This window comes from Erinaceus europaeus, chromosome 13 (assembly GCF_950295315.1).
Source record: "Erinaceus europaeus chromosome 13, mEriEur2.1, whole genome shotgun sequence".
NCBI classification, from domain to species: Eukaryota; Metazoa; Chordata; class Mammalia; order Eulipotyphla; family Erinaceidae; genus Erinaceus; species Erinaceus europaeus.
In genome coordinates, this window is record NC_080174.1 from 69,347,413 (window position 1) to 69,358,858 (window position 11,446).

At 43.9% G+C, this 11,446-nt stretch overlaps 1 protein-coding gene across 1 annotated transcript; it reads left to right on the plus strand.

Moving 5' to 3' along the window:
* Window positions 1-107: 107 nt before the first annotated feature.
* On the plus strand, window positions 108-10,710 carry AIRIM (AFG2 interacting ribosome maturation factor). The gene is made up of 5 exons (XM_016193532.2): window positions 108-380; window positions 715-989; window positions 5,647-5,826; window positions 9,328-9,446; window positions 9,804-10,710. Exons 2-5 carry the CDS (start codon window positions 715-717, stop codon window positions 9,839-9,841), a joined length of 612 nt encoding a protein of 203 aa, XP_016049018.1. The 5' UTR covers window positions 108-380; the 3' UTR covers window positions 9,842-10,710.
* The last annotated feature ends 736 nt before the right edge of the window (window positions 10,711-11,446 follow it).

The window sequence follows — 11,446 nt, forward strand, 5'->3', positions numbered from 1 at the left end:
AAGTTCCCACAACAACCAATCACAGAGCACTTCCGCCATTAGGCTGCCAGGTTCCACGTAGGACTACAACACTCAGAAGGCATTGCGGCGTGACGACATACACCGGCGACTGTGCCGCTGCCTCGGAGCCCTGCGCGAAGAGATCGCGGGAACAAGGTGGTCCCCTGGGCTGGCCATCTCGTTGGGATTGTCTTGGCCTTGAGGGCTCAGGCAGGTGTAAGGAACGGGAATGGCGGTCTGGAAAAGAGGCGACATGAGTTAGGCTCCGAAAGCATAGGCTGGCATGGGAAAGATTGGGCTTCAGCCTCGGAATCTTCCTTCCGGGACGAGCCTTGGTAGCCTGGGAAACAAGCTCCCTGCCTGCGGGGACCTAGCTGAAGGTAAGACCACGCCTCGCCGGGAGCGCCTGGCGGGACGAATAAGCATCTCAACCCGAGCAAATCCTGGGTCAGCCGGATCGGAAGCAACTCCCTCCCTTAACTTGGTACAACATTTACCCACTTGGGACCGTAATACTGTTTGTTTACTTCCTGGTGTTTTTATTTGATTTTATTTTTTTAGTATTTTATTTATTTGGATAGATACAGAAATCGAAAGGGGAGTAGAGATTTAAGAGGAGGGATGTCGCCAGCGAGACACCTGCAGCGCTGCTTTACTGTTTGCAAAGCTTTCTCCTTGCAGGTGGGGATACTTTCTGCTTTTGTCTTCCGACAGATGACTCAAGAACCATCATTGCTTGCAGTCCAGGAGGCCCTGAAGAAATGCTTCCCAGTGGTGAAGGAGCAGCAGGGCTTCTGGCAGAGCACTCTGAATGACTGCCAACCTCTCCTGACTTCCCTCCGCAACCTGGCAGAGCAGCTGCAGGCAACGCAGAATCTGCGATTTGAGGAAGTGCCTGCTCTTCGGGCCTTCCCAGACTTAAAGGAGCGACTGAAGCGGAAACAGCTGTCAGCTGGTGACACTATCTTGGACAAGCTGTTGGAGAGACTGTAAGAGGTCCAATTCAGTGGTGGAAAGATTTTAAACCTAGGGGTTTGATAAAGGCTAGGATCAATCAGAAGGGTGTTTTACTGACTTGTTGAGAGCATGGAATTTGAAAGTGTCTAAACCTTACCTCTTTTCCATCTGTTGTACTGAGATGGGTCTCATTCAAAAAGTCTTTTTCTGCTATTTCCCTTGTCAAGCTAGGCATGGCAGTGGTAAACTTACAAGTTCCAAGGGTGGAACAGAAAAGCAATGGAGAATACATATTACTTTCTCTAACATTTCTATTTTATTTTTATTAGAGACAGAGAGAAGTTAAGAGGGAGAGGGAAGGGGAGAGACACCTGCAGACCTGCTTCACCACTAATGAAGCTTCCCATGCTGCAGGTGGGGACCAAGGGCTTGAACCCAGCTCCTTGAGCACTGTAATGTGTGCGCTCAACCAGGTACACCACCACCCAGCCCCTGTATTAGTTTTTCTCTATAGTTTTCTTTGGTAAAAAGCAATGGGAATCTATACTGTAAAGCTAGTGGATTAAAAAAAATTATTTATTCCCTTTTGTTGCCATTGTTTTATTGTTGTAGTTATTATTGATGTCATCATTGTTGGCTAGGGCAGAGAGAAATGGAGAGAGAAAGGGAAGACAGAGAGGGAGAGAAAGATAAACACTTGCAGACCTACTTCACCGCTTGTGAAGCGACTCCCCAGCAGGTGGGGAGTGGGGGGCTCGAACCGGGATCCTTACAGGCTAGTAGATTTGTATTTAAAGCTTACAATGCATTTCCCCCCTTTTATTGCCCTTGTTGTTGTAGCCTTGTTGTGATTATTATTGTTGTTGTTGATGTCGCTCATTGTTGGATAGGACAGAGAGAAATGGAGAGAGGAGGGGAAGACAGAAAGGGGGAGAGAAAGATAGACACCTGCAGACACGCTTCACTACTTGTGAAGTGACTCCCCTGCAGGTGGGGAGCCGGGGGCTCAAATTGGGATCCTTACGCGGGTCCTTGCGCTTTGCCCTACTTGGACTTAAACCCGCTGTGCTACCGCCCAGCCCCCGCTGGTAGATTTTTAAAATAAATTATTTCACAATATCTTCCATACTTCTGTCACTTAACATCACTTTATCCTATTTTTCAGATGAGGAAGTTGAGGTTGGAGCAGATTGCCTATGACTAGTAAACAGTAAAGCTGGCATTCTTACTTACATATGGCTGATGCCAGGACCACTACTTTGTTCTGCTGGTTACTCTGCTTTTAAAAGTAGCACATTTTTAGTTCTTATTATGCCTGCTGGTGCCCATTGTTAGAGCCTTTCTTTCTGAGAATGCAGAAAACACAGGACACCTTCTCTTAACCAGAATAAAAGGAGGGTCTAGTGCATAGAGCCATAGATTATTAGAAAGCAGTCAAGGATAATAACCTTCCTATTCCTGTGCCAAAGATGTGTTTATACTTTTATTAAGCACCTATATGCAAAGCACAAGATGCTGGGAATATAGCATTGGGATAGCCATAGTTTCCTTCCTTCCTTCCTTCTTTCTTTTCTTTCTTTTTTTTTTTTTTTAAAGACTTTATTTATTAGAAAGCTAGGAGGAGAGAGAGAAAGAACCAGACATCACTCTCGTACATGTGCTGCTGGGGATTGAACTCAGAACCTCATGCTTGAGAGTCCAATGCTTTCTCCACTGTGCCACCTCCCAGACTACCACAGTTTTTTAGTTGAGTTAAAAATTGCTCAAGGGAGCCGGGTGGTAGCGCAGCAGGTTAAGTGCACATGGTGCAAAGTGCATGGACCAGCGTAAGGATCCTGGTTCGAGCCCCTGGCTCCCCATCTGGGGGGGGGGGTGTCACTTCACAGGTGGTGAAGCAGGTCTGCAGGTGTCTGTCTTTCTCTCCCCCTTTCTGTCTTCCCCTCCTCTCTGTTTCTCTCTGTCCTATCCAGTAACAAGGACAGCAACAACAACAACAACGATAAACAACAAGGGCAACAAAAGGGAAAAAATAGTCTCCAGGAGCAGTGGATTCGTAGTGCAGGCACCGAGTCCCAGCAATAACCCTGGAGACAAAAAAAAAAATTGCTCAAATTGGGGCCAGGTGGTGGCGTACCTGGTTAAGCACACACATTATAGTATACAAGGACCCAGGTTCAAGCCCTGGGTCCCCACCTGCAGGGGGAAAGCTTCATGAGTGGTGAATCAGGGCTTCAGGGGTCTCTTCTGCTTCTCTCCCCCTCACTATCTCTCCTCAATTTCTCTCTTGTTTCAATCGATAACATTTTTGTGTGTAGGTATTAGGTTGTTATTTTACGTCCCATCTTTTAATTCTCAGCCATAATAAAAAATTTTTAAAAGGCACAACTAGGCCAGGGAATGCTTTGCTCATTGGGAAATTGCAGCCTTCATCTTGGTGACTGAATGCCTTTAAGTTACCAATAAAATATGATAATAATATTTATAAGCTAGCTAGCCACCACCCTAAGCATTTTGTGTGTGTCATTGCATTTAATCTTCACAATAACACTTTAAAAAAAAGTTAACATTTATTTATTTATTTTCTCTTTTGTTGCCCTTGGGTTTAAAAAAATTTTTTTTTTAATTTAAGGGTTTGTTTTTTTTTTAATTGTTGTAGTTGTTGTTACTGATGTCATTCTTGTTGGATAGGACAGAGAGAAATGGAGAGAGGAGGGGAAGACGGGGGAGAGAAAGATAGACACCTGCAGACCTGCTTCACCTGCAGATGGGGAGCTGGGGGCTGAACCAAGATCCTTATGCTGGTCCTTGCACTTTGTGCCATGTGCGCTTAACCTGCTGCGCTACCACCTGACCCCCCACAATAACACTTTTCACTTAAATGTTAAAAAGGTATTTATTGTTCTTTACACCAGTCTTGATGTTCTAGGTATTAGGATATATCATGAACAAAATGTGTGTGTGTGTGTGTGTGTGTGTGTGTGTGTGTGTATATATATATATATTTTTAATTTATTTATTTTCTCTTTTGTTGCCCTTTTTTATTGTTGCTGTAGTTATTGTTGTTGTTATTGTCGTTGCTGGATAGGACAGAGAGAAATGGAGAGAGGAGGGGAAGACAGAGGGGGAGAGAAAGACAGGCACCTGCAGACCTGCTTCACCGCCTGTGAAGCGACTTCCCTGCAGGTGGGGAGCTGGGGACTCGAACCGGGATCCTAATGCCGGTCCTTGTGCTTTGCGCCACCTGAGCTTAACCCGCTGTGCTACTGTCCGACTCCCATATATTTTTTTAACAGAGAGAGGAAGAAAGATCACAGCTCTGAAGCTTCCTTCAGTGTAGTGGTAACTGGACTCAAACCTGGGTTATGGTCATGCACATGTCAAAGCAGCACACCATCCAAGCTCACTTGGATATTTTGCCAGCCCCAGACTGTTTTTATACATACTTGAGAATATGTAACTTGCAGGGACTGGGCAGTGGTGTATCTGGTTAAGCACATACATGTACAAGATCACATGGTTCAAGCCCCTGGTCCCCTTCTGTGTGTGTGTGGGGGGGGAGAACTTTATGAATAGTGGAGTATTGCTGCAGATGTCTCTCTTTCAATTTCCCTTTATGTTTTTCCTTTCCTTCTCAGTTTGTCTCCCCTATCAAATAAAAGATTCACTAAAAAAAACCATGTTAGTATTTGTGCATTCAGAGCTTCAATTGTAGCCACTCCCAAATTTCCTAGGATGTGCTAGGTAGCATATGTATAGTGGTGGTTTGTTGCTTATTTCTTTAATATATGAGGTGGTTTGTTGCTTACTCCTTTTTATATATGTGGCATGCAACTATGGAACATGTGTTCTTCTTGTATAGTCTTGTGGCAGCCCCAGAAAGGTCCTTGGCTTTTATTTTCTTTCACAACTGGGATTATTGCAACTTTAAGAGCCTTGTGAACTCTTCAGTTTTTCCATTTTTTTTAATTTTAATTTTTATTGTATTAATTATAAAAAGAGAGAAAGTGAAAGGAAGGAAAGAGCCAGAGCATTACTCTGGCACATACAGCACCCGGAACTGAATTTAGGATCTCGTGCTGTGAGTCCCACAGTCTAGCCCCTATGCCACGTGCTGGCCTGCGGTGTTTCCACCTTTAAATTTATTTAATTTCTTGAGCCCACCCCCTTCCTCCAGGCCTGTCACTAAACTCTTTAAACCAGTGACTCTCATTCAGAGTATTTATTATCACAGCTTAGGGAAAGTGGGAGTGTAGTTTGCTTCTGTCATCTAGTGGGGAGAAACCAGAGATGGTACGAAAAATCTTTTTATTTATTTATTTATCTCCCCCCCTTTTGTTGTTGTTATTGCTATCATCGTTATTGTTATCATTGTTTGGATAGGACAGAGAAATTGAGAGAGGAGAGGAAGACAGAGGGGGAGAGAAAGATAGACACCTGCAGACCTGCTTCACTGCCTGAGAAGCAACCCCCCTACCCCCACAGGTGCGGATCCAGAGGCTCAAACCTGAATCTTTACTCGGGTCCTTGCACTTTGTGCCACCTGCGCTTAACCCACTGTGCCACCGCCCCACTCCTGGTACTAAAATTCTTATAGTGCACAGGGAAACCCTCTACCACAGGGAATTCAGTTCAGAAATCCTGCCTTAGGCCTAATACCTGATGTCACTAATATCAGACTATTTCTTCCAGAGCTGACCTCCTCAAGGTGCGTGACACAGTCAGCAGCCAAGTGGAGCAAGTTCTTCAGATCTACAAGCAGCATGCAGACACAATTGGCATTGATGCTGTCTTGCAGGCATCAGCTGTGAGCCCCTCTGTAGCTGACATGCTGGAATGGTTGCAAGATATTGAGAGACATTATCGACATTCATATCCTTTGCTCACAAATATCGTATTATTCAAAGATGTTCTAGGAGGTCTTTGCAATTTCATCTTCCACAAGGTTACAACACTGAATAGTTTGCATCAATTTTCTTTGGCCCTTTATCTTCGCTTCTTCCTGCCTTCCTTTATACAGTCATCCCACTAAATCATTTTACCGAGTAACTACTGTCTGCTAGGCCTTGTTCTGTATATTAGGAGAAAGGCATTTAAAAAAAGAAAAATTTCAGGCTGGGGTTGAATACACGTTACAGTGCTCAAGGACCCAGGTTCAAGCCCCTGGTCCCTACCTACAGGGGGAAAGCTTTGCAAGTGGTGAAGCAGTGCTGCAGGTGTCTCTGTCTCCCATCCAAGTACTAACCAGGCTTGCTTAGCTTCCAAGATCAGATGAGATCGGGCATGTTCAGGGTGGTATGGCTGTAGACAGGTGTCTCTCTTTCTGTATCCCTCTCTATCTCCTCTACCCTCTTGGTTTCTGGCTGTCTCTACCCAATAAATAAAGATAATTTAAAAATTGGGGGCAGGGGAGATAGCATAATGACTATGTAAAAAGACTTTCATGCCTGAGGCTCTAAAGTTCCAGGTTCAATATCCCACACCACCATAAGCCAGAGGTGAACAGTGCTCTTGTATCTTTCTGTATCTCTCATTAAAATCATAATTTAGTGCCCCCACACCTATGGACATCTCATCTTTGACAAAGGGGCTCAGACTATTAAATGGGCAAAGCAGAGTCTCTTCAACCAATGGTGTTGGAATAAATGGGTTGAAACATGCAGAAGAATGAAACTGAACCACTGCATTTCACCAAATACAAAAGTAAATTCCAAGTGGATCAAGAACTTGGATGTTAGACCACAAACTATCAGATACTTAGAAGAAAATATTGGCAGAACTCTTTTCCGCATAAATTTTAAAGATATCTTCAATGAAACGAATCCAATTACAAAGAAGACTAAGGCAAGTATAAACCTATGGGACTACATCAAATTAAAAACCTTCTTCACGGGGGTCAGGCGGTGGCGCAGTGGGTTAAGCGCATGTGGCGCAAAGCGCAGGAACCGGCGTAAGGATCCCGGTTTGAGCCCCCGGCTCCCCACCTGCAGGGGAGTCGCTTCACAGGCGGTGAAGCAGGTCTGCAGGTGTCTATCTTTCTCTCCCCTTCTCTGTCTTCCCCTCCTCTCTCCATTTCTCTCTGTCCTATCCAACAACGAATTGCATCAACAAGGGCAATAATAATAACCACAACGAAGCTACAACAAGGGCAACAAAAGGGGGGAAAAAAATGGCCTCCAGGAGCGGTGGATTCATGGTGCAGGCACCGAGCCCAGCAATAACCCTGGAGGAGGAAAAAAAAAAAAAAAAAGCTTCTTCACAGCAAAAGAAACCACTACCCAAACCAAGAGACCCCCTCACAGAATGGGAGTATTTACATGCCATACATCAGACAAGAGTTTAATAACCAACATATATAAAGAGCTTTCCAAACTCAACAACAAGACAACAAATAACCCCATCCAAAAATGGGGGGAGGACATGGACAGAATATTCACCACAGAAGAGATCCAAAAGGCTGAGAAACACATGAAAAAATGCTCTAAGTCTCTGATTGTCAGAGAAATGCAAATAAAGACAACAATGAGATACCACTTCACTCCTGTGACACTGTCATACATCAGAAAAGGTAACAGCAGCAAATGCTGGAGAGGGTGTGGGGTCAGAGGAACCCTCCTACACTGCTGGTGGGAATGTCAATTGGTCCAACCTCTGTGGAGAACAGTCTGGAGAACTCTCAGAAGGCTAGAAATGGACCTACCCTGTGATCCTGCAATTCCTCTCCTGGGGATATATCCTAAGGAACCCAACATATCCATCCAAAAAGATCTGTGTACACATATGTTCTTGGCAGCACAATTTGTAATAGCCAAAACCTGGAAGCAGCGCAGGTGTCCAACAACAGATGAGTGGCTGAGCAAGTTGTGGTCTATATACACAATGGAATACTACTCAGCTGTAAAAAATGGTGACTTCACCGTTTTCAGCTGATCTTGGATGGGCCTTGAAAAAATCATGTTGAGTGAAATAAGTCAGAAACAGAAGGATGAATATGGGATGATCTTACTCTCAGGCCAAAGTTGAAAAACAAGATCAGAAAAGAAAACAGAAGTAGAACCTGAAATGGAATTGGCATATTGCACCAAAGTAAAAGACTCTGGGGTGGGTGGGTGGGGAGAATACAGGTCCAAGAAGGATTCAGAGGACCTAGTGGGGGTTGTATTGTTATATGGGAATCTGGGGAATGTTATGCATGTACAAACTATTGTACTTACTGTTGAATGTAAAACATTAATTTCCCAATTAAAAAAAATAATAATTTAGTGAGAGCAAGATAAGGGGGCTGGGTGGTGGTACATCTGGTTAAGTGCATATATTACTAAACATAAGGACCTGAGTTTGAGCCCCTGCTGGGCTCTGCTTCATGAACAGTGAGGCAGGTCTACAGCTGTCTACCTTTCCCTCTCTGTCTCCCTATCCTTTCAATTTCTCCCCGCCCTATCTAATAAAAATTAGGGGTGGGGGGAATGGCCACTGAGGGCAGTGGCCTTGTAGTTCAGGCAGTGAAACTCAGCAATAATGCTGGTGACAATAAAAAAAAGAGAGACCCAGAGAGAGAGAGAGAAATTAGAGCACTGCTCAACTCTATCTTATGTTGGTGCAGGGGATTGGACCTGGGACCTCAGAGCCTCAGGCATGAAAGTCTTGCGTAAGCATTATGCAGTCTCCTCCCTACCTATATCATAAATCGGTTAGATAAAAAATGCTCTCAACACAGCCGCCACCACCACACACACACACACACAAAATGTGGTTATTATGTGAAAGGGAGGTTTTAACCTTATTGTGGCAGCCGTTTTGTATGAATGTGTCAATCGGTCACATTGTACATATTAAACTTCTACAGTGCTATAAGTCAATTACACCTCAGTAAAACTGGAAAAATAAATAAGAGTGAGTGAAAAAGTGGATTTGTAGCATAGGCAAGTACATAGAAAGTATAAAGCTAAGGGGGCTGGGTGGTAGCACAGCAGATTAAGTACACATGGGTGGAAGAAAATATAAAGCTCACTGAACCTTGAAAGGCCTCTCTCTCTTTTCTTCAACATATTTCACTTTCTTTTTTTTATTTTATTTATTTATTCCCTTTTGTTGCCCTTGTTGTTTTATTGTTGTAGTTATTATTGTTGTTGTCGTTGTTGGATAGGACAGAGAGAAATGGAGAGAGGATGGGAAGACAGGAGGAGAGAAAGATAGACACCTGCAGACCTGCTTCACCACCTGCGAAGCGACTCCCCTGCAGGTGGGGAGCCGGGGTTCAAACCTGGATCCTTATGCCGGTCCTTGTGCTTTGCGCCACCTGTGCTTAACCCGCTGCACTACAGCCCGACTCCCCTTCACTTTCTTTTTGAGTAGTCCTTAACTGCCAGGAAGGTACCTGAAGAGAAAATACCTTCTGTCCTCGATCCATTGGGGAGACTTGGCATCCATCCAAGCTTTGCCCAGAGCCTGGGACAGAGTTTTAGAAGATGAACACCAAGACCGGGTACAAGGTACTGAGCTTTGTTTAGTCCTTCATATCTCCTCTCCTCCTCTGGAAGAATTATAGAAGTGCCCGTGGTCCAGGAGGTGGCACAAATGGATAAAGCATTGGACTCTCAAACATGAGGTCCTAAGTTCAATCATAGGCAGCACATGTACCAGAGTGATGTCTGGTTCTTTCTTTTCTCTCTCTCTCTCTCTCTCTCTCTCTCTCTCTCTTCCTATTCCTCTCATTGATAACTAAAATATTTTTTTTTAAAAAAAGAATTACAGAAGTGCCCTCACAAAAATTCATCTTTGATAAATCTGATGTTTCGTCCCCTCTGAAGAGGTGGTATCTTACGTTTTTTTCTCTTTTCCAATTCTAGATACCCTGTTGAGTGTTTCCTTCTTCCTGGAAGAATAAGGATGCTGTGTTTCTCTGGAGAGTAGGGGGCCACAGCTGAAGACTGACATTGCTCTGTACTCTGATATTTCTAAAGAAATGTCAGTATTGCAACCTAGCAGCTCTTGTGAAGATTGGTGCTAGATGTTTCTGTTCCTGGGGCTTCTCCATGCCAGGGTATGGCTCAGGGTTTGTGGGCAACCCTGTGCCTTTTCCTGAGGCTGAAGGGAATGGGGCAGAGGCAGAGGGAATGCAGGAAGCGCAGTGCTGAAAAGCACCAGGGGCAGAAGCAATAGCCACAAAAGTTGTAGGGGAGGAGTGGACAGGTAGAGAGCCACCACTCCTCAGTATTGACCAGAGCACTGGCCTGGGTGATACCAGGTCCTGCTTTTACGTCTTTGCGCCAGTACTGACTCCCTGGTAAAGGAGAAATCGGTTTTGACAATTTAAAGAAAAAGGGTTGTGTTGATGGAAAGCATAGTGAGTGACTGATGTGCTCCAATTGCAGTAGCTCCTCAAGAGAATTTCAGTTTCCAGATTCTACCACCAGGGGGAGGCGGTGTGGCATGAATTGTTCTGAAAGCTTTGTCTTTGAAGCTGTTCCTAGTGCTCTTAATTCCGCAGAATAACTGAGGCTAGTGGGATGCTGGGCAAAAAACTGCCACATTTCTCTGATCTTGGAGTAGCTACATGGGGAGTGGAGAACAGCAGCCTAGTGTGAGACGATATATCAGTGTTGCATTTCTGAGACTCAGTGCCATCATATGTAAATGGTGGTGGTACTTCTAAATTGTTGTGCTTCCTAGGCTATTGTGAAAATACTGGCCATGTATGTAAAAGGGCTTAATAAAGAGTGTATTTTTGAAAATGAAAATAACTTTACTTTTTTTTTTCTTATTACAATTGTATATGCTTTTAAACTGTTAGGAAAATTGTAGGAAAAAATTTTCAATGTGTAAAAGTTTCATTCAGAGATATTTTGGTATGTACCTTTTCAGTGTCCACAGTCACAAATTTTTTGTACAGGTATCTATTTTTGTCTTTAAAAATTAATGTATATTAATGTGACATTAATATACATTAATATGTAATGTATGTTTACCATTACATGTTCCTACTTGTAAATACAGACCATAGTCATACACTCATATTCCATACCATTTTGTCGTATGTATTATATCTTAAAAATTTACATGCACTTTTTGAAAGAATTTTTAAATTTGTTACTTATTGGATAGAGAGAAATTGAGAGGGAAGGGTGTGATAGAGAAGGAGGGAGAGGACGGGGGAGATAGCATAATGGTTCTGCAAAAAAGACTCTCATGCCCAAGGCTGTGAAGTCCCATGTTCAGTCCCCTGTCCCTTAAGCCAGAGCTGAGCAGTGCTGTGGTGAGAAAAGAGAGAGAGAGGAGGGAGAGAGCCCTGCAGTGCTGTTGTACTGCTTGTGAAGTTTCCCTCTGCAGGTGGGGGCGGGGAGGCTGGCACCCAAGTAATTGCTTTTTGCAACGTGTGCTCAGCTGGCTGCACCACCTCCCAGCCCTGTGCATGAATTTTCCCAAATCTTTGCTTTTCTATCTATAAAGTTAGTACAGGGCTGTGAACAAATTCATGTGTTCCAGAAAGTGA

Coding starts and splice junctions, on each gene's coding strand:
- AIRIM (XM_016193532.2), top strand. CDS start 715: ATGACTCAAGAACCATCATTGCTTGCAGTCCAGGAGGCCCTGAAGAAA. Junction 990..5,646: donor GACAAGCTGTTGGAGAGACT/GTAAGAGGTCCA, acceptor TATTTCTTCCAG/AGCTGACCTCCTCAAGGTGC. Junction 5,827..9,327: donor GAGAGACATTATCGACATTC/ATATCCTTTGCT, acceptor ACTGCCAGGAAG/GTACCTGAAGAGAAAATACC.